The sequence below is a fragment of the Vitis riparia genome, chromosome 11, assembly GCF_004353265.1.
Source record: "Vitis riparia cultivar Riparia Gloire de Montpellier isolate 1030 chromosome 11, EGFV_Vit.rip_1.0, whole genome shotgun sequence".
NCBI lineage: Eukaryota > Viridiplantae > Streptophyta > Magnoliopsida > Vitales > Vitaceae > Vitis > Vitis riparia.
In genome coordinates, this window is record NC_048441.1 from 8,836,249 (window position 1) to 8,860,615 (window position 24,367).

General features: G+C 37.8%; 1 protein-coding gene across 1 annotated transcript; it reads right to left on the reverse strand.

Moving 5' to 3' along the window:
• Positions 1-20,936: 20,936 nt before the first annotated feature.
• LOC117925504 (transcription factor IBH1-like 1) lies at positions 20,937-22,167 on the reverse strand. The gene is made up of 2 exons (XM_034844524.1): positions 22,010-22,167; positions 20,937-21,634 (listed from the first exon to the last, which is right to left on the reverse strand). The coding sequence occupies exon 2, from the start codon at positions 21,631-21,633 to the stop codon at positions 21,076-21,078; it is 558 nt and encodes a 185-aa protein (XP_034700415.1). The 5' UTR covers position 21,634; positions 22,010-22,167; the 3' UTR covers positions 20,937-21,075.
• Between the last annotated feature and the right edge of the window lie 2,200 nt (positions 22,168-24,367).

A 24,367-nucleotide genomic window follows, 5' to 3' on the forward strand; every position in this document is an offset into this window, starting at 1 on the left:
AGGAAAAACAAGCAAAGTGAAGAAAACAGAGGACAATAGCTGCAGTCTTCTTTAGCACTTTTGGGGCACTTCCCGAAGTCAATTTTCTACATTCTATATACCATTTCAAAGCTCAGGAAGTCAAGAATCCAATGCTTCAAACCATGTACAATTTGGAGCTAAAATGAGGAAGATATGGCCTTCGGAAGACAACTGCATCAAACCTTGCGGGAATTTCGCAAGGTGAATTTCTCCTTGCGAAATTTCGCAAGGGATTTTCCTCACGATGCGAAATTTGCCATTTCGCAACATTGCGAAATTTTCGCAAGGAGAAATTCACATTGCGAAAATGCCAAATCTCCTCTGTTTCTCCACGCACGCACCACCGACTTCCCAGATATTTTTAGCTTGATATTTTCTCATGTAAATTCCTTTTGTAACCTTGTATTCAGCCATCATAAGGCTTTATCTTGTAATTTTGCTATATATAGAGGTGCACAACACCTCCAAACGAAAATGGGATTGGAATATGGACGGATGGGGTGATCGATCCTCTGTACATTAGCTTAGAAATATAAAGCTCTGTTTTTCTTCTTTTCTCTTTTCTTTCTCATTTTCTTAGTAGCCAAACAGCCTCTGAGGGCTTTTCCTCAGAGGATGATTGGCTAAAACCTTTAAGTTTCTCAAAGTATGGATGTTATGTGATGGCTTGGTTGCAATCCCATGGAAATTTCTCGCACCCGGAAGGTAAGGTAGTCATTTTTCATTAATGGTTCATTAATGTAAATTTTGGTTTTTATTTCCTTTGGACAACTTCCAACGGCCAATACTTGATAAGCTTTTGGATTTCTATCCATTAGTTATCTCCTACGAGCTATTGGAAGGTGAGGTTTTCAATTCCAAGTTTTGCATTAATCCGTTAGAACCAATTTCAATGGCCATTGAAAGGTGAGTTTATCACCTGGAATGACTTTGAGTTGCCAATATTTGGTAAGCTTTTGGCTTTAGACCATTAGTTATCTCTTACGAGCCATTCAAAGGAAGTCTAAGGTGAATAACCATTGATAAAATCCACTACCATCTGTTTTGCCATTTTAAAGGATTAAAACTTGATTTGCTAAATCCATACCGGTTCGGGAAGCAAGCATCACCATAGTTGCAACCCCAACGCGAGGAGCCTATCCTGAGATTTCCAATTTGCATAAGAGTTAGAGCATAGCTATCCTATCTTTGAGAAACTTGTTTTTAACCCTTTCATTTTAGTCTTTAATGTTAGCTTAAATTAGTTTAAATCTTTCTAAAACATTTTCATCTTCTTTTAAAGCTAACATCCATAAGAAAATCACCTATTTTCCTAATTTGAATATCACTTGTGTTTGCGAAAACCCTTCCCAGTGAACGATCCTAGAACCACTATGCTATAGTAGCTTGGCTACTTTAGTAATAGTATTTAAGGTATAAATTTTGTTGATACGCCTTTAAAGCTAAGCTACCATGAGTCGCATCACCTAGAGTCGTGAAAACTGCCAATGAGCTCAACAATGCTCTACTAGAACTGATATCACCTCAACATACTCCACTAGGGATCTCTGATTGATGAAAATGCCCAGACTAAAAAGAAGTGCTCTACTAGGGGCTCGTCTGAACCGAATGAAAGGGGAATGTGCCCCAGTATGGATATCTGATGTCGAAAAAAGGATGAATCCAATATCATCGATGAACTGTCTCCAAACTCAAAAATCCATCAAACATCAATATGTCAAGTAAGGGAGAGACCAAAAGCTTCCAAAAGTATCTTCCATAAAAGAGAACATGATAACGACTATACTTCAACCAGTCTACAAAAGTCTGTCCAAGTGAAGACTGTGAAAGATAACGCCTGATCTCATGGCCTCAGGGTGGTCTTAAGACACGGGACGTAACGTAGGCTAAGGTGAAAGGGTGAAAGAAGTGAAGGAAAACTAGGCTCAAATTCCCAAAGATCAAACCCATACCCTCGTGTACCAGATGTAATGCATAGAAAAATCTCATGAGCCATGGACCTAAAGGTAACCAAAGGAAATGTCAATGGCGAGTGGTCAAACCATCAATGAAACATGTGAATAATGTGAAGAAGGTATCGAATAAAAAATAAAAAAAAAAACAAAAAAAAAACGTGTATCAATATGTAGGGGATGGATAAAAAGCGGAATGAATATCTGGAAAGAGGTAATGGGATACAAAAGAAGGCAATGAGAAAGTAGAATAGATGATGATCAACCCATGTTAGTACAATAAAGGAAAATCATATCACCAATGATGGAATGATGAGTTAGACAATGATCTGGAGACCCTAGTAAAAAGATTACTCATCTCTCATACCTAATACATATCAACCATGATCCGATAAGCATAGGATACCATAGAACTCTCACATGAACCTTCAACACTCCAAATGCATAACAAGAGTGGCTCAAGGAGTGAAAACTCGTATAAAAATCTCACAAGAACCCAAAACGACAAATATACCCAGTAAATAAACCTCAAAAGGTGATATAAGTGCCCAATGGAGCAAGATGCCATACACAGACATGTCATTACGTTTTTTCTCCTTTTTTTTTTTTTGATTGATTTTTTTTTTTTTTTTTTTTATGTGCATGCTTTGATCATCAATAAATCGAACTCCAATGGGAAAGATACAAGGAATGAACAAACTCTCTCAGACCACTGATGAATACATGAACCCCAACCCATATCTCAAACTAAAATCTCCAAATCAATGCCAAATGAGGGGATAGATGGAGTGATATGACTGCCCTCTTTTGCACCAAGGTGTGAAGAATCATCAACCCAAGAAATAGAAGAGATAAGATGAAGCAAATAATGATAAACGCAAGAGAGACAATGAAAATGTGATGATAGTAAAATAAAACAAACGGGGCGATAAGGGGATGGTAACAAGAATGAGAAGATAGGCCTATAAGTCTAAAGCTCATGAAACTTTCCTAGCAAAGCATGCATATACATCAAAGGGCCCCAACCCAGGTGTAGAAATGGTAATCAAGGCTATGAGAAAGAAATAAGGCTATAACATACCACGTGAGGATCAATGGGCTAGCAATGGTTTAATATATTAATAAAGGTGATAAGGTGTAAGGCTGACCGAAATGATGGCCACCCATCCTACGACCATAATCTCAAACATTATACTTCTTCAGCTGATCCACATTGGTAGGCTCTAAAAATTGGTTTCCATTTAAGTCAATCAACCATGTAGCCCCTTCTGGAGTCAACTCTCGAATAACATAAGGCCCACTCCAACTAGGTCTGAACTTTCCTCTAGGGTCTCCAATCAAACCTCTGAGAATCCTCAAAACTAAATCCCCTTTTTGTAATGGTCTAGGCTTAACCCGTTTCCTGAAGGCACGAGTCATCTTCCTCTGATTGACCTGAATATAATCAGTTGCTCTCAATCTCTTCTCATCTAAAAGGTTAAGCTGGTCCAACCGAGCCTGAGCCCACTCTGTCTCAGAAATCTACTGCTCAAGGGCTACTCTCAAAGAACCCATCTCTATCTCACTCCTGTAGAGGTGCGAAAAGAGGTACGGTATGCCCACAATGCAAAAGGAAGTTTCTCTAACCAATCTCGAGAAGTTTCAACCATCTTCCTCAAAATCCTCTTAATATTCTTATTCGCAGCCTCTACTGCCCTGTTGGTCTGTGGCCTATATACTGAATATCTATGATGTCGGATGCCATACTTCTGCAACAAAGTATCTACCTCAGCTCGGAAGTGCACCCCTCTATCTGAAATCAACTCATGGGGAACCCCATAACAACAAATGATGTGTGACCTGATGAAACTGGCAACCCTAGCAGATGTCAACCTCGCATATGATGCGGCTTCCACCCACTTGGTGAAATAATCTATGGCAACTAGGATGAACTCATGACCACTGGAAGATTTTGGTGAAACCTTCCCAATAATATCAATACCCCATACTAAAAATGGCCATGACGAGGTCAAAGCGTGTAACTCTGATGGCGGTGCATGAATGAGATCACCATGAATCTGACACTCTGGGCATTTCTGAACAAACTGACAACAATCTGTCTCCATAGTTAACCAGAAATAACCCGTCCTCATAATCTTATGGGCCAGCATGTGTCCTCCCATATGCGGACCACAAACTCCTGCATGAACCTCTCTCATCACTCGATCTGCAGAGGCTCGATCTAAACATAATAGAAGCATACCATCGGTTGATCGCCTGTATAAGGTATCTCCACAAATCACAAATCTAGTGGCCAAATTCCTCAGTGCTCTCTTATCCTTAGCAGTGGCTACCTCAGGGTATGTGCCAGATCTAAGAAACTGATAAATATCATGATACCAAGGTAGATCATCCTAGACCTCTGTTTCTCCAATCAAACAACAGTAGGCGGGTACAGACCTCAGCTCAATTAGCAACGGACGTATAACTACATCAATCGGAATGTCCACAGAAGAAGCTAAGGTAGCTAAGGCATCGGCAAACCGGTTCTATGCTCTAGGTAGATGAACATATCTCAAGTCATCAAATCTCACAACCAGCAACTACAAATAGGCGTGATACGGCTTAAGCTTCACATCCTTAGTCTTCCAATCCCCCTGAATCTGTCTAAGTACCAGATTAAAGTCACCAAATACCTCCATCTGCCTAATGTCAAGCTCCAATGCAGTCTCTAAACCAAGGATACAAGCCTCATACTCAACTATGTTATTCGTGGTAGGATGTCGATCAGAAAATGCCAAACGAACGGACCTCGGAATATGATCACCCTAAGGGGATACCAACAGAACACCTATCCTATACCCTGACTGATTGGCTGCACTATCAAAGTACATGCACCATCCTGATAAGCTGGTCATAGCAACAAACTCCTCATTTGGAAAATCATCATCAACTGGTCTATCCTCAGATGTCGGTAGTGAGGCTAGGTGATCGGCAACAATACTTCCCTTAATAGACTTCTGAGAAACATACTGGATATCAAACTCTATCAAAAGTACGAGCCATCTCATCAGTCTAACAGTCAATGCAGGTCTATCAAATAAGTATCTCAATGGGTCTAGGCGGGATATCAAATGCACTGAGTACTCTGTTATGTAATGCCTCAATCTTCTGGTAGCCTAAACTAATGTCAAGCATAGGCGCTCAATCATAACATATTTCACTTCATACTCCAATATCCTCTTACTCAAATAGTAGATAGCTCGTTCCTTCCCTGAGTCATCAATCTGAGCTAACATACATCCTAAGGCCATGTCTGAAACTGACAAATATAGAAGAAGTGGACGTCCTGGCGTAGGAGGCACTAAAACAAGAGGAGAAAGCAAATACCCCTTGATCTTCTCAAATGCAAGCTGATAATCATCATTCCAAACTGTTGGTTGGTTCTTCCTTAAAAGACGAAAGATGGGCTCACATATGTCTGTCAATCTAGCTATGAAACGACTAATGTACTGTAATCTGCCCAGAAAACCTCTAATCTCTTTCTTAGTCTTTGGTGCAGGCATGTCAAGTATGACTTTGATTTTATCTGGGTCGACCTCTATGCCCCACTCACAGACCAAATGCCCCAATAACTTCCCAGAAGTCACTCCAAAGGTCCACTTCTTGGGATTCAACCTCAATCTAAACTTCCGGATCCTCTCAAAGAATCTCTCTAGAGCCTCTAGGTGATCTGCTCTGCCTTGGGATTTCACAATCATATCATCCACATAAACTTCAACGTCCCTATGCATCATGTCATGAAACAAAGTAGTAGCGGCCCTCTGATAAGTGGCTCCTACGTTCTTCAACCCAAATGGCATAACCTTATAACAATAGGTACCCCACTTAGTAATAAAGGTTGTCTTCTCCATGTCTTCTGGAGCCATCAAAATATGATTATACCCTGAAAACCCATCCATGAAAGACAACATCAAATGGCCTGCAGTGCTATCAACTAACAAATCAATATGTGGGATAGGGAAGTCGTCTTTAGGGCTGACTTTATTAAGATCTCTGAAGTCCACACAAACTCTAACTTTGCCATCATTTTTGGGTACTGCGATGACATTAGCCAACCACTCTGGATACTCAACTACTAATATGAATCCAACACTGAGTTGTTTCTGAATCTCCTCTTTCACCTGCAGACTCCAACGTGGATGTAATCGTCTCAATTTCTGCTTAACTGGTCTGGCATGTGGTAGGATAGGCAAGTGGTGCTGAACTATAGAGGGATCAAGACCAGGCATGTCCTCATAAGACCATGCAAAAACATCCAAGTATGACCTGAGTAAACGAATAAGTCTATCTCTCTCATCTGTAGATAGGGGTGAACCAATCTTCAGCTCTCTAAGCTGATCTTCTGTGCCAAAATCAACAGTCTCAACATCCCATGTAGCAGGTGAAACTCTCTCATCCACGGGATCAAAGTCATGATCAGAAGAGTCCCTATCTGGATCGGGCCATGCAACTTCATCATCTATATCAAATATCTGTAAAGTGGGTGAGTAGGGTGCAGATATAGAGGTACTATCACAAGAGGGAGGCGAATACTAAAAAATACTCAAATCCATAAATGAAGCAACAGAAACATCGTCAGAGCGGGAGACAAATCCCGATAAAACATCAAAAGAAAGAGGTGGGTCCACAAGGTCGGACGCTTCCTCAACTGGGTTAACAGTGCCCTCAAACAAACTACTATCATCCTCTAGAAGCTCTGGAGAAGGAATAATCTGGGTCCCCTCAAGAACCTCAATGGTAGACACCCCGAACATATCAAATGGTGAAGCAGGCTGAAGTTGAACAATGCCGGTAATCTGGCTCATGGTCATCTTGTCCATCTCATCTCGGTACTCATCATGAGGCACAACGCCATCAATCATCTCAGTAGGATCAACAATCACTCCATCATCAGTGATCTCCTTCGGAAAGCATAAAGACAACATGCTAGCTCGATCTGGAGACGTAGGAGTAGCCATAGAAACAGAAGCGCCATGAACCCCATCACTCAACTGTAACTGGTGAAACAGATGCTGAAGCTCAATATTTCGATTTGTATGAACCACACTGTGAACCTCCTCTACACAAGGTCGAATCTCCGATCCTCTAACAAAGTAGTCGGCCAAACTCATCCTATAGGGTCGAATAGGATAATCAAATGGTGTGTGGGATAAGCGGGCCCTCACTCTCTCCTTACACAATCGCGCCATGTAATGGTAATCGACCTCGGTAGGAATGAACCCAAGTCCAAATGTCATATCATGGTTAATGGCAACTATAAACTCACTGGGTCCCTGCTGATGTAGTCCTAACCCCATGCCAGGTAGAAAAGTCATACCTCTCATCATATCAAGAACCACTGTGCTACTGTGCGGATCAAATGACATAGCCACAAAGTCTCTATGAAAATCCTCAATCTCGAGAGTCTGTATCTCATCAAAAGTAAATCCAGTCAAAAATAGGTCATCATTACTATGACTAATCTGAAGTACTGGCTCGGAAGAGGCTAACATATCTCTGGTAGACTGTACTGTGATAACCTGTCCATCATGAATGAACTTCACCTTCTGATGAAGGAAAGAAGGGATAGCTCCGACTCTATGTATCCAAGGTCAGCCAAGTAACAGGTTAAAGGATGCATGAATCCTCAAAACCTAGAACAAAGTAGAGAATATGGCTGGACCAATCTGCAAATCAATCACCAAAGTACCCATAACCTCCCTTTTAGTGCTATCATATGCTATAACTGTTTGAGTAGAAGGACCAAAATCTGAAGGTGCAAAACCAAGGGCTATAGCAGTGGCTAAAGGGCAAACGTTCAAGGCTGAGCCATTGTCCAGTAGGACAGATGGGACTCTACGACCTGAACAACCAACTGTGATATATAAAGGGCGTACGTGGTCTGGACCCTCAGGTGGCAAGTCATCATCTAAAAACACGATGCAAGTGGCCCTGCCGGCCGTCATCATATGAATTAATCTCTCTGGAGTGGTGGTAGTATCTACCCTGATCTAACTCAAGGCTCGAATCAAAGCATCTCTATGAGTACTGGATGATGCCAATAAACTCCAAATAGAAATGCGAGCCTGGGTGCTCTGTAGCTGTCTCAAAACTTCATCATCCTCTCTCCTAACCTCCTTATGAGAGGCTGCACCCTCAAATGGTCTGACTACTGGTGGTGGTGGCTGAGCTATCCTCCCACTACGAGTCACAATCTGTATCTCTCTCCCCTCTGAATCATCATCCTCTGGCCATAAATTGAACGGGACGAAAGTATCCTAACATCCAATAATCAAGGGTGTGGATGAGTCAACTGGAATGGTGCCTCGTCTGGGATCAAACTGAACGGTGTAGGGGCCTGAGAACCCAATGAAACCCCATCAATCTCATAACTATCATGCAAAACAATCGGCTCGGGTAATCCATCATCCCAACTTAACATATGTATACTGTCATCCTCTATAAGGTCTATGTGATGAATATCTCCTGAAGATGGAGGCACTGCATGTGTAGAATGAGCAGGAAGAGGGTTAGTGGTCACACTTGGCTGCCCCAAGTTAACCAAACCCTGGTCTATCAAATCCTGAATAGCACGTCTCAAAGCGTTGCAAGATCCGTGTCATGTCCTGGTCCCTGATGATAAGAACAGTGTAGGTCTAATCTAAAGCGAGGTGGTACTGGCTAAGGTACTGGCTTGGGTGCCAATGGAATCAATAATCCACCCTTCATGAGCTTCTGAAAAGCTCGACTCAAAGGCATACCCAACTGAGCAAACTGACGTGATGGCCTCTGCACATAAGTGGTGGCCTGCGGAGCTTGGGGTCGGGTGTATGGGGCAGAAGGTCTCTCTGTGACATGTGTGGCAAAAACAAGCTGTGAGACTGGATGTAGGTAAGTAGGAGTCATGGGTCTGGAGGGAACAGGCGGCCTATACTGCACATGGGGTGATGGTGGATAGTAGAATCCAGAAGTCTGCCAATTGTTCGATAGTGTTTAGGAGGTCTCATCCCTGTTGAACTGATAACACCAACATCTCCTAATCTATATCCTCCTGAAGGTTTCTTCCCCTTAGAATCAGTAGGGGAAGACTCGGGCCACAATCCTCTAGCAATGCCCTCCTCTATACCATATAAAGCCTGTACCAAAGATGTAAAATCTGTATGGGGAAATCCCATCAAGTGTCTAGCAAATCTAGGCTGCAAGCTCCTCATGATCATGCTAATATGATCCTTCTCTGAAGAATGATCAATAATCTATGAAATCTTCTCCCTCCAGCGGGAGATAAATGAAGTGACTGGGACCTACTGGGTCTACTGTCCATCTATCCTCTAACTAAGGTTAGCTATAGCCTCCTGGATAGAAGCCATGGCTGCGGCAAACTGGTCAACGGTATCTATCTGTGAGTCTATATCCCTCTGATCTAATCTCTTATTTGACTGGTCTGATACTCTTGTCAATCTATCTCCAACTCTAATCCACAAAGGTGAATCCAGATCGGTCAAGGTAAATCCTCCTACAAATATGAAAACACTGGATAAGGTGCGGTACAAATGTGACTCTATAGGAATCAAGTGCGTAGAAGTAAAACCCAAATATACTCAATCTGATACCCATCTCTGATCACACCAAAAGGAGACTACGGAAGGGATAACCAATCCCAATTGTGACCAATGCAGCTCTAAAGGTCCACAGATGCACCCACGTGTAGGAATGAAGTCTTAATTAGGTCTAGGTTAACTTACAAGGTTGAGGTGGCTCTATAGGATAAAATGGGTGGGTTAAAGGATCCCTAGCAAAAGCGATCGTACCATTCGGCGGTACGCAACCTTCTGCAAGACCTCGAAGGAGATGGGGTGCTTTCATGCAAGGTGGTCATCACCTCCACACATGCACTTCCTCGCGTTCCCAGGGGGTTTCTTAAAGGTGAAGGCTCTCTCATCTCTCAACACTCAGGGATAATCTAAAGTGCACAATGAGGGATGTGGGTGCATCCGAAAAAAATCTAAAATCTAAAGTGAGATAGTGAACGAAGACAAGCAATCATACGAACATGTAAAAGAAAGGGTTGTCATGCAACAAGCAGTCATGAGAAGCAGATAAATATCAAACAATCAAAGTCCTATCTAGCATATGTGAGAGTGAATCATGCTAAAGTGAGCAAACAATTAAGTGATCATGTCAAACAGTCATGCGAAGCAAATAAATATCAAACAAACAGAGTCCTATCTAACATATGTGAGAGTGAATCATGCTAAAGTGAGCAAAACAATCAAGTGATCATCCAAGGCAATCAAACATGTTAAGATAGAAAACCAAACAAGCAAGCAAATCGAATCACCTTGCCTAAAAAAGAGGTACCCACTAATCGACCAATTAAACGCCACATTTTCCTCAACTAGTGTTCAAGCTTGATCCTCAAAATCCCCAGCGGAGTCGCCAATTTGTGGACTTGCATTTTTCACGCGCGTCCTCACTCAATCGGTGAGACTCACTTTTTATTTGTGAAAAATTAATTTTAGAAAAGTTGGAGTCCCCACCTATTTTATTTTTATTTTAAAGGGAAAATAAAACAAGAAAGAAAAACCCTAAAAAATGACTCCATAGTTTTGGAAAAAACATATCTTTGAGAAACCTGAGTCTAGGTCCGGGGATCAGGTTACTTATTGGGAAGAAAATACCTCTAAGAGGTAGCACCCCTTTAAGCCCTACGAAGGTCTCTACTGACTAAGTTGAGGGAAATGTGGCAATTAATTGATTAACTAAGGGTACCAAGGTCGACTAAGGTGATCACAAAAAATAACATGCCAAACAAGATCAAACCACAATAAAGGAGAGTTAGGGTGCGTACCTGAACCACTTCTTAAGCGCTATCATGAAACATCAATGGTTAGTTTAGATAATATATCACCTAACATGTATTTTATCATAGACAATCGCACAATGAAGCTTATATATTAAAGCACCCAAGGATTATATTGAACATGGATATGATCTTCAATAGCATACATCTCTATAGAATTTTTGAAAGTGAGTGAGGGAGAGAACGTACCTGGGTAGCAAGCTAAACGCCTTTATGGAAAACAAGGTTAGCTAAATAATAGATTCAAAATAATCTCATATATACCACAAAGAGAAAGCACAATATCAAACAAAAAGTATTGAAGAAAACATCATGGATGTCGAGCCCCCACCAAAGCCCTGATTGATTTTGCATGAGTTGATTCTATGAATTCCATTGTTTGGAATCATGAAGTTTGTTCATGCTTGTTGAAAATCGAGAAAACCATGAAAATATCCGAAAATAAAATAAAATAGTGAAAACGCATGCCGGAAGGAAAAGGACAACAAAAGTTTTGTTGAAATCTGGATTTTAAGCCTAAAAACTCCTAAAGAAGCTTAAAGAAAACTAGAGTTATTTTGACGGAAAATGGTTTTGAAATCTAGATTTAAGACGTATAAGATCACAAAAAGAAGAAAAAGAAACACTAGAAGGAGTATGATGAGTGGCAAGGCAGCCAAGCTGTCCGGGGAATCTGAATTGTCGGTTGTGGATGCTCTTCGGGTAAGCGCTATCAGAGGATCTGGACATGTCTGACCAAGGAAGTTGAATCGCCTTCCTCTCCCATCCGGTGTCAGCGCCGAATGTGAAATATCCGGAGAAGGTGGAACGTTGACCGGACATAATTCCAGATGTGAGATATCCGAAGAAGGTTGGACGTCGGCCGGACAAAATTCCGAATGCGAGACATCTGGAGAAGGTGGAACGTCGGCCGGACATAATTCTGGATGTGAGGTATCCGGAGAAGGTGGAACGTTGGCTGGACAAAATTCCGGATGTGAGATATCCGGAGAAGGTGGAACGTTGCCCGGATAGAATTCCAGATGTGAAATATTCGGAGAGGTGGAACGTCGGCCGGACAAAATTCCGGATGTGAGATATCTGGAGAAGGTTGTACGTCGGCCGGACAGAATTCCGGATGCGAGACATCCGAATAAGGTGGAACGTTGGCCGGATAGAATTCCGAATGTGAGATATCCGGAGAAGGTTGAACGTCGGCCGGACATAATTCTTTGCCTGCAATCACTTCTTTCCAACTTCTCTCTCTTGTTAATACTTCCGTCATTCCTCAAAATACCTCAAACGCAATGATAAAGATTCGGACAACATGTAGGAAAAGGGATAGAGAAGAAATAAAATGAAATAAAAAAAACGAAGTAATTCGGAAAAGGAAATAGCAGAAGATGTTGATCAGTAAGCATAAATAACCCCACTTCAAGTATTAATCCATGGGTTAAGAGCGGAGGGAACTATGCAAAATAGGATTTAAACAAAAAACCGAGCGTGATAACATTCAAGCATGGAGTTCTATATTTCCAAAGACATCAATGACATATAAAATAATCAAAATCGAAACAAGGTGGAGTAGTAAATGACCAATCCCAGTAGAACAACTTGTGGCCCTTTCCATCCACACCAAACAACAAGACATTGAATATTTCTAAATGACCAAAATGGAGAAATCAAATATGGGTCAGAACACCTAGAGTAACCAAAAGCATACCTGGACAAAGTCAGCTGCAATTGCTCCTCTTCCACCTTCGTGAGTTTTTCTGCCCTTGACAATCAAAGAATCCTCCCCCTTTTTCTTCCTCTCTCACGTATATATATCAGCCTTCCCAAAGAACCCCCCCTAAATCTGTTGGGGGAAAATCCCATTTTTCTCTTTTTTTTATGCAATGCATGCCTTCCTTTTAGTGCCAGATCTCGGTATCGAATCCCCTTGCTATTCGTGCCTCCAATTAGAAAATCATAAAATCTCGTCTTTCTTTCCATGTATCTGTTCGTCCATGGAGATTGCATCTCTCTAAAAAAAAATCCTTTTTGTATGGAAGTTTCCATATATTCTTCTATGGGCAGCAACCTCTTCCTTTTCCTAAAATTTTGGTGATCTTTCCTCCAAATAGATGGCAACCGTTTCCTCCTGCAAGAAATAAAATAAAGATAAAAATAGAAAGAAAAATAAAGTAAAAATAAAATAAAGATTAAAATCAATAAATATCATGAAATTGAAAACCAAAAGAAATTTAAATCACGCACTTAAAAAATAAAAAATAATTAAAACAAAAAAAATAAAAATCAACCACATGCAAGCCATACGAGCCATGTAACCACCAAAAATACGAGTCATGCAACCGTGCAAACCATGCAGGAACATCTAAAGGTGACCTAGGGTGTGTCCTAGTGCGCTAAGGCGAACAAAGTGGACCAAGTGTGCTTAAGTGGGTGCCTAATGAACTAGGTGTCTTAAAGTGATTGGGATATTGCCTAAGTGACCTAAACATGCCTAAGAACTACCCTAAAAAAAAAAAAAAAAAGTTTAAGCCTAAATTAAAAATGCCAAGGGTCACAATAAGGGGCTAGGCAATCTCTCAACCAAAGTCTCCGATGTGGCTCAAAAAAATGTGAGTAACATGAGTAGCTATGGGTCACCAAGGAACTACTGTAAAGTATCGAACAAGAAAAGAACATCTTTCTATCCAAACATACATGACAAGTAACTTCTATGTCTATCCACCATTTCTTGGAGTTGTCCACCATATTAGCTTCAAACACCACAACAGAAAGCATTAGATCTGACACATCAATTACCAACTTCTCTTATTCGGTCATATGTACTTGATTTTTCTTCTCATGTCCTTTAGATCAGCAATCCTTAGCTTAGTGGCCTTGTTTGTTGCACACATAGCACTTTCCATTGAATTTTTTGAACTTGTCTTTCCTTTAATTAGGACCTTCACCAGAGTACTTCATTTTCTTGTCATTTTTCTACTCTACCAAGTCTTCCTTAGACTTTATAGGAAGCATTTCTGACTTCTTGTTAGAAACTCGATCGTCTTCTTTAATCCTCAATCTAACAATACAAGTCCTCAAGTTCATTTCCTTGTGCTTATATTTCAAATAATTTTTAAAATCTTTCTAAGAAGGTGGTAATTTTTCAATTATAGCTGTAACTTGGAAAGACTTGCCTAACACCATATTTTCTACATGTATCTCATGCAGAATGATTTATAGTTCTTGGACTTGACTCATAACTGCCTTGGAGTCTATCAGTTTGAATTCCAAAAATTTGCTAACTACAAATTTCTCCAAGCCACATTCTCTGTCTTGTATTTTTTTCTCCAAGGACTCCCATAGTTCCTTAGCAAATTCTTATTAGACTATACACACTATATAATGTGGTGTTCAAACTATTGAGGGTGTAGTTCTTGCATAGGAAGCCAAAATGATTCCAAGCTTCCATAATTTCTTGAACTTATTTATCAATTTCACACTCCTTTAATGTAGGGGCATCCTCATATAGGACCTAAGTAAGATTTAGAGTTATAAGGTAGAACAACATTTTTTGTTGCCACTTTTTGAAGTCCATCCTAGTGAATTTCTCAGGTTTCTCACGATGTGCAGCAATAGGAGATATAATAGAAGATGTAGAAGTCATCTTCACTAAAAATCAATTATAATAAAATTAGTTGTAAAAGAAAATTTGTCTTAAACTTCTTATTTTAACCATTGAGTAGATAGACTTCTAGGGTTGATCAAGGTTAGAGCCTGACTCTATGTCCTTAAGAAAAATTTCACCTCGTTTAGGCGCTTACAGTATAAGTGATTATCTCCTGGGATATTGTTAGGATAATAAGTCTTATATAGTTGTTAGCAAGTTTAGTCCTTCTTATATTTGACCATAGGAGTCTTTTTAGATAGCGAGTTGCTCTTCATTGAAGATCAGGGATTGTTGTTCGTCTAACCGCAAAGTCATAGGTATGTCTAAAAAGGTTTGACTTATGGCAAATTAGGTTATGTTGAAGCATTAAGAGGATCGGTTTTTGTTTTGAACTTAAATGATTTAAAATCGAATTTTTAAATTGATCAAGACCGCTCAAGTGGCTCTCAAGCTAGCCATGCCTCTTAAGTGACCCATGCCACTTAAGCTACCAAGGCACTCAAGCGGTCTATGAGTTGGCTCGAGTGGTCATGCAATTTTTGCCAAGATTTTCACATAATTTCATTTGAAAAACCTTCCAAAACTGAGACTCTTTAGGCTTTTGCCTATAAATACCTCCTTAATAACCCCTAAAGAGTTATGGAATTGCTTTAGAGACCTCTTTTCTCTAAAAAGGGTTACCTAAAGAGAAAGCCTAAATTGTCACATCATTCCCAATCTCTCATTCAAGGAATGATTCTTTGAATCTTGGGTTGAAGATCATCATAAGGCTAAAGGATCTACTAAGGAGCAACAAGAGGTTGTTGCGTCATGAACGTGAACCAAGTTGTAGGTACTAGAGAGTAAGTCTTTAGGGAAAAGCTATCAAGTAAATCTTTGTAACTTGATTTCGAATAGTGGATTTAGATTAGCGGTCTTAGACTTGATGATTTTTTATCTCCACAATTAGTATGAGTGTTTTCCATGTAAAAATCCTATATCTCATTAAATATCTTTATCTTCCTACTTACATTCTGATTGATGATATTGTTTTGATTGATTGGTTAGTTTGTTATTGAGATTGTTAGGGTAGTTATCTTGGTGGTTATGATGGTCCCTAACAATTACCATTTGGATATTAACAATTATATTATTTTATCTCTAATCAATCACAGGATTTTAATTAAAAATAAAAATAAGATTTTTATAAGAAAAAAATAATTAGGGATAACCCTTTTGGATATCCAAGATATCTTTGCTATTTTAAAGAGTAAAGAAAAATTGGGTATCATAGATAAATATTTATTGAAAAATTTTAAATCACCCATTCACACAACCCCCCCCCCCTTTTAGGTGTTTCCTACTGGACTTTTGGTGGTTTTTAGATACAATGATCACTTTCTTGTAATAGTAGCAATCCAAATCACAAGAAACAACGAATCACTTGGTGATTTGTATTCTCTTGAACATTAAAAAAAAATGGTAGAAAAAAGAAAAGACTAAACTTAAAGCTAAGAAGGACCTTGAATATTTAAGAGACTAGAAAAGAGAAAGAGTATAGAGAATGGATGAATGAGTGAGTGAAATCTAAAAAGACAAGAGGGGGAGGAGAATCTTATTTATAGATTTTGTTGGCTACTATTAGAAGAGATGTGTCTTTAAGATACTAGACACATCCATTAAAGGGTTGTGTTTTAAGATACCAAACACACCCTTTGGAAGAGGCTATGTTCTTAAAAAAACTAGACACATCCTTTGAAACAAGTTGTGTCTATTAAGAAACAACATGTCTTCCAAGAGAAAAAGAGTGCCCTATTTTCCATTCACCTATATATAAATTTCAACATGGACAACTTAAAACGATTTAGAATTCAAAATTTTGATTTTTAGAATGATTTCTTATATTTTCTCTTCCACAAACAGATTTTCCAATAAGCTTTTACAGTTATGCCTCCTCAATCATTTTCATATTCCACTTTACCTCCTTTAGTTTTTGTCATACCCTAAGCTCTTCAACATGCATGCCTGCAACATTTTTTTATCCTCTTTTTACTACATTTTTCTCAAGAAGGTTGTTAAAGTGCAAATACGGGCTTAGCTCCAGTCCAAATTAATATGGTTAATCAACACCCAAAACTACCCTTAAAATCATTTCTATTTTTGTTTATTTTATATCATTTTTGAGTGTTAATTACTTAGACTAAGAGAATTTTAGAGAATTATCTCTCTAACCTTTCTTGTTGCTAAACCCGTCTTGCATGCTTGATCAAAACATGTATAAATTGACTTCCATTTTATTCAAGATCGAGTTGTGCAACAATCAGTCTTGGTTTAATACACATCTCTAGAGGATCAACTAGCTGATGCCATGACTAAAGCGCCTCCCATGACTAAAGTCTACCTTTTACAACACTTTATTAGCATTCCAAGCCTCATAGTCTTGATTTGACCTTTGAGTTTAATGGGGGATGTTAGCTAGAGATTCCGTGGTTAATAAATAGCTTGATCAATTTGTAAATGCAATTAGGTATATTAGTTTATCAGAAGCTGACACCTGTATAGGTTGTTCGGGCACTCTACAAAGCACATATAAAAGGAACTTTTCAAGGTATGGCTAGCTGGGTTTCAATTTTCAGAAATATGTGAAAACTCTTTTCTTTTTTAAATTCATTTTTCTCTACCATGTTGAAAAAGGAAATACAAAGAGATCTGTAGTAATATAAAACTTAGAAACAAAGCACTATATTTAGCCCTGTTTAATGAGTTGGATTACAAGAGAAGGCTCCATGTTCAAATCCTCAAAAGTACTTCTCATTCACCTTCCCCACCCTAGAAAAAAGGGGGAGGAAAAGAAAAAGAAAACGCAATCACCGTGTTGTCCTCAAGGCTTTTTCAAATATCAAACTGTATATAGTCTTATCCAGACCTTTCACAGATAGAATTTGCATATCTAATATCAAAACAATCAATTTCTTTCTTTAAAAAACTATTCAGCATCAAAATATCTTCTTGTCCCTATTGGCAATGAGTTATGGTGTACCTCCCCCATATGACTCAACGTTTTCAACCTATTATTCCAGGCACGGATGTATACAAACAAATGACTAGTACAAATAATTCATATGCATTGGCGTACGAGTTGTTCTGAGAATAATAAGGGCAATGATAAATGTGGGAACCAACCACTATTTACCTGATATTACAATCTTTCTTCATCAATGGGAGACAACATGATGGACAAATGCTAAGTTTACCATCCATTTGAAAGAAGGAATATGGAAATGGGGTATACTTTATTTTGAATTAAAGGATAAAATATGATGCAGTCTTGGAACTTGGTGCAAAATTTCTTTGTTTGTAAAGCCTTCTCTTCAATGGATCAAACATTTTAAGATGTATGGCTGCAATGCATGCATGTTAGTCTTGAATGCGACAAATAAATATTCTCGATTACTCTTCACATTGCCTAGTTTGTCACTCTTCTAGAGTACTAGAGCATCCTAATATTTGGTAATGCTTTTGGAAATTTACTCTCCCCTTTTATGATTGAGCATCCATCAAAGGGGATAACCAAGGAAATTTTGCCTATTAGAATGAATTTTTCTCTCCCCTTTACTACTCTCCAAAAACTCTAGAGAAGAGAGAGAGAAGAGTGAATTTGTTTAGCCATTTGAGTAGGAGTGATGACCACATCTGGCCAGCTAGCCTACAACTACAGTGCCTATTTGTTAGTAGTTGTTAATTAAATTGTTGTGATTGCAATAGGTTATGGGCAGTTGCTTCTGCAGTCTAAAGTGAGCTTTAAATGCATCTAAGAGAACCAGAGTAAGGCCCAAAAATAACTTTAATATTTATTGCACATGGTATATGGATCACATAAAGGTCATGGGTGGGGTGCTTGGGCCAAGTCATGGGGCCTCGCCCTTCTTATACATGAATTAAATTAATAGAGGAATGCACTTTTTTTAGAAACCTTAGCAGACAAGTAGTGGCCAATGTTGATGATTATTCAGCATTGATTGTGTGCGCGCATGTGTGGCACCTTACCATTTTTCAAGGAGTGGAGGGCGGTGATAATCGAAGTAGGCAAACCTACTCCATTTTTTAAGTTGAATACTTTTGAAGTCATTGGTATATATGCATGGATGATGGATGATTTACATTCATCTTGATGGAATTTATTTTTGGCGTGTCTCACCTCGCATGTGATTATGTCTTGTTATACTTCATTCCCTTCTTCTTGCTCAAGGAATATGGTAAACAATTCCCCTAAAAAAGTTCTTATAGCTATTTTTGTTTGAAGCAAGATAGAGGTGGAATCCGTGAATTGTTTGAATTTAATTTAATTTTATTTAAATTACAATTGCTATCAAGTCTAAAAGGCAATCAATTTCAGATCATATTTCATTCACGTATATTCATCTTCAATTTAATTTAATAGTGCATACAAATTTTGCAAAATTTCAAAACCCATTTTTCACCTCTTATTAGATGAAACTGATTTCTAATGTAGTGAAAATTCTAGAAACGAAATCACTAGGGTGGACCATTTTTCCTCCAACAATAAAACCTTACAAGCATGGGTACTTAAAAGCCAGTATTAAATATTAATCAACTATTGTTAGAAGCTATAGCTTTATTTAAGTGCTCTTAATCATATTCCTTGCCGTAATATGGTCATACCAGACTTTGTATACAGGCATGCATATTAAGAACACTAAAGATAACTTCATTGAGTGCAGGTTTTAATATTTTTAACAAAAAAATTGAAATTAATTACACACTGCAAATTAGTTGTTGCCATTATCAGAATTTGTTTGGAGGACCAAGAGAGGTGGATCAGCAAGAGAGGAGCAGTGGAGGCCGGTGGGTGGGATTGTTAATAAATGATATGCAGCCACACTACGGAGAGACCAAAGGCTGGCAGCTATATCTGTTTAACCTTAGTAAAAAGATACTGGTAGCTTACTTGAAATCACTATTGGGTAGGGCAATTATTTTGATGTGGGGATACTTCTAGTAATAGGGAAAAAGCATATCATTAAATAGGGAATTTTATTTGATCTGCTTCATGCCAAAGGGAGAATGACAAAACAAAAACCAGAATCCTTCTTTTTCGCACCATCTATGGAATTGTTGTTGTTTTACTCTTTTAGTAACAACTTCTCAGTAGAGTTAGACTACAACTAGGTTACAAGCATGTCAATATTATAGGCAATGGAGAGATATATCAGAGTTGGAGGGAGGCTTAATCACTTGAAATGCTCCATGAATATTCACGGACACTTCGTACTGCCTGATATGAACACAAAAGAATGAGTCCTGAAAACTGATTAATTATGAAGATTTGATCCCAATTTTTTCAACATGGGCATGCGTTCTTAAAGAACATATTGGGTGTCTACCATATTCTTCATCAAATCATGTATCTATTATTTTCTCAGCAGATCTACTGAAGCATCATAGTAAAAGCTTTCATGGAAACGGAAGCTTCATTTTCCCCTTTTAATCAACCGTAATGTACTAAACTTATATGTATACATGTAAAGCAGTCATGTATGTTCAATATTATATGACAACTCCTTTGTCCATACATAATATGGTTTGTTAGCAGGTCATGAATAGATCATCTGTTTCTATGTTGATCAGATCATAAGATCAGTTCAAAGCAGATTCGTTAGAAGAAATGTTTTTATGGATTTTGGGTATTGGATATTAGTGGTCTGAAATTCTAAAATATATTAGGAATCCATGATTTCACTTTTATGGTACGTTTATATAGTATGGATCCTCATCCTCATCCTCCTGTCACCGTCATAAAATATAATACACGAGAGGTTATGCACGGGTGTGCAGTTCGATCTTTCACTGATATCCTACGTCAACACCAACTTTTCTCTCTCACATGCCTCATAGCATGAGACCCATCTCATCAGTTTCTTCCAAAACTTGCAGAGATGAATAACACAGCGTTTCAAGTAATACTTCAAATAGTACAGCTTTCAATTGCATTGCACTTTACACTCATCCGCTGATCTTTCCCTTTACGACCATGCAAACTTATAAAGGAATGACAAATTTTCTATAACCAAAAAAAAAAAAAAAAATCACATCCCAGCAGGAAATTAATCTTATTCAAATTTAATTGCATTTTCTGATTTTTTTCATTTTTTTTATTTTTATTTTTATGTGATCAAAATTGCCTTCATTAAGGTTGAGAAAAGCGTGGGCACGCCCACAAACACACTATTTTGCTTTATGTTGAAATTGAAGACAAAGTGGCCCATCAAATAGGAGAAGATCAAAAGAGAAACCCAAAAAGTAAAAGAAAATGGAGGCATTAAGTGCCCCAAATGTATTGATTTCGAGCAGGCGAGCCCAAAATCAATATTGTCCCTGTAAGGAACTAATTAATTTTATCTTCTTAACCTAAGTGCAAATTAGTAATGACAAGAAGAGAACAGGGAAATAAAAGCTATGATTTCCTTACATATGGTTCATATTTACATGCCTTAGCTATATCAGCTTCTTTTCTCACTCATCTAATCTTGCAAAAAGAAATAGAGAAAAGGTGGAAGAAGAAATAATTCACTATCTTCAGCTCATTTACGATTTAAGAGCTCTGTGGCATTAGCAAGATGCCGCATTACATCAACCTGAGCTCGAAGAGAAAGTATGTAATCTAGGGTTTCTTCAATCAAAGAGAATTCACTCATGGATCCCCCACCAGGTATAAGACTCTTCAGCACTTGTGTTCTTTTCTTCACCAGCCTCTTTGCAATAGAGCTGGCCATAACCATTTGAGATGAACTTTTCCTTGCTCTGCGAATACTGCAGCTCTTTCTCAAAATCTTCTTGCTTCTATTCCTCTTGTTGCACAAGACCAAACTCATCGAAGCTCTCTTTAGGCTCTCAGACTCAGGACCTAATATGCACTCAACAAGCTCTTTATTAGAGTCATCTTTTGAAGCATTGGAAATGAGAGCACGACTCCATCGAGTTGTAGCATTTCTAGCAGAAGCCATGGCCACATCTGCAGATAGCTTTATGGCCTTCTTTCTCTCCAGAAAGCTCATTTCCTTCTTTGAAGAACTACATAATTGAAGACCCATTATCCATTTCTTGAGGAATTCTTTCTTAAGTGAGGTAGGCGGCCTCATACTGCAGAAATTAAGATTGAAGACAATATATCGATAATTCGGATCAATAATCAAAGTTTTGAGATGGGTATTGATAAAATACATGGAACATGTAATTTCTTCAAACCAGCATGCATGGAGTACTTGTTCAATAGTTTCCTGACGGATACCTTCACATATACTTTCTCTTGATTTTACAGAAGCAGTAGGGAGAATGCCATGGAAATATAAGGGGAAAAAAGTGTTGAAGACAATGGGAAAATAGGATTTAAAATCATCCTAAAGCAGAATATTTAAGAACATGTGAAAGAGGATTATCTGCCTTGAATTTTAATAACTTCATGGGTATGGCTATTGTTGAAAATACTAACTGTATGCAAAAGTCATATATACGTACCTTGCTAAATTTCTTGTATTGGCTAAGAAGAGAAAATCATCAGAGTGAGAGCAGAGGGAAGTTATATAAGGAGAGATCAAGATGTATGCTCCACAGATCCAACAAAGTATATCTGAAACCAGGAAAGAGGTTCAGAGAGAGAGAGAGAGAGAGAGATTTCAAAGAGTAGAGTGAGAAGCAGAAGAATGTGAAGAAACACCCATTTATTTGCTCAAAGGAAAGAAGTGGTGGGGCTATAGGAGAAAGACACAGCACATGCAAGCACATGGCGTCCATGGCCCACCACCCAACCCATGGAGAATATTATAAGCTTTTAGTTCATAGTAACAATAAAGGTCCCCTTAATGTTATGCAAACCTAACGTTTGTTACTTATCATGAATACAAACAAAACTCATTAAATTGATTCACTTCATGAATGTGCTTGTGATTTTGTTGAGGTCCTGACCATGATGGTGGTGGTGAAGCATACACGAAAATTTCAAAATTAACCAATCCGCTATTCCTTTAGACTCCCTCAAAACTAGCCCTGATAACCAGCCTGAAGAGACTCAAAATCAATGGCAATTAAACTCTACTCTTTATGAGCCCTGAAAAGAACATGATTATGTGAAACAAAGACATGTTCTTTATGCTCTTCACAGAAAAATACTACAATCAAACAAAAGAGCATGGGGTTGAGATAGATACACAGTAAGTCAAAAAAGCCTGCAGGCTCAGAGGGAAATATTGCGATGAAGTTGGGGCATATTGTAAAGAGAGAAAAAAAAAAAGGGAAAATGAAAATGAAAAGTTGAATTGGGGAGTTGGGGTTTAGGGTTTAGTGAGTGTGATGGTGCATTAAGAAAGAAAGGCTGATTAAGAGATAGGGAGGGAATTGGCAGGATCCGGAAAACATGCTGATGCTTTGAGGGCAAGAGGGTCCCACGGGTAGAAAATTTCTGAGGCATGGGTTTTGGCTTTGGCAAGGAAAAAAAAAATCCCCCACATGGTCTCCACATGGGATTTTTAAAAGTGTAGCCTGTGAGGCCGCTCAACAAGTACAGTTCTTCAATAATTAGATATCCCCCTCTTTTTAAGGGAAATTTTAGAGGGAAAATTTTTATAACAATTTTAGTATTTTCTTTTTAGTTTTTATACTTGCTAATATTTATATTTTATACTATTAACTGTAAAATATGAAAAAAAAAAAAAAACTATTACATTAAACTCAATTAAAATATAAAAACAGTTTATTTAATAAACAATGTTTATATTTTGGTCATTACACATGTTCATAATAATTTAATTCACTAAATATTTAAACATTAATTTTTATCGAAGCTTACACTATTTTTTTATCACAATTATTTTTTTGAATACAGTTAAAAATTATTTTTTAAAAGATTATATAATGCTAACTTACCATTAAAAGTCAATTTCAACATCATAATTAATTTTCTAATGTTATACTATTAAAATAATGATTCAACTAAACGGTTAGTGGAAGATGCTTTGCAGAGGAAGTTGATTAAACTCGGCGGCATTTGGACGAGTAAATTAGCTTTTGGGTCAGCAAGGAATGCAAGAAAATTAATGGAAAGAGAACTCCGCTAATCAGATTACCAACAGGGTTTGAGGGAATTGCTTGCACATTCGGACCACAAAAATTTCAATTAAAAATAATTGTTAATAATTTAAACCTTTTGGTAAACTTATTTTGTTTGTTTTCTTCTTTTCTTGATCTCTTGATCTTAATTTGAATTCATTTGAGAAAAATAAAAATTATTGTAAAATAAAATAAGAAGAAGAAATTGAAAGAGAAACAAATTGTAATCTTCATAATAGTGTGTTTATTCTTATTGTAGGTTTCTCTTTATAGAAAGTCAAGGAAAGATTTATAATAGGATTTGAGATAACTACCTATAACAAAAATCGGCGGATTATCTAAACGTTCTCATATTCTAATAGATTTTCGTAACAAATTCCATCATTCATAATACTCTCCTTTCAATGATAATAAGAATATATCATTAAAACTTTATTGGAAAAAATATAGTCAGAAAAAAAAAATAGTGGAGGAAAAATAGTACAATATTTTTTAAATAATTTAATATTTAGAATTATTTAATTAAAAATTTTGCTAGTAAAATGCAAAGAAACAAAACTTGGTTGAAGAAAAAAAGAGTATAATGTATGCATATCAATAGATTTCCCCTAATGTACACATAATTATACTTTCTTTGATACTTCAATTGCAGATCTCTTAATTCCAATGTAGTCAAAACAATTTTATGAATACATCTATTGGATTATTACATGGTTAGATTTGTTGAATATCAATTTCATCATTTTCTTTTAGCTCATGAGTATAAAAAAA

Excerpts from the sequence above, each read along its gene's own strand:
- LOC117925504 (XM_034844524.1), bottom strand. The coding sequence starts at position 21,633 with ATGAGGCCGCCTACCTCACTTAAGAAAGAATTCCTCAAGAAATGGATA.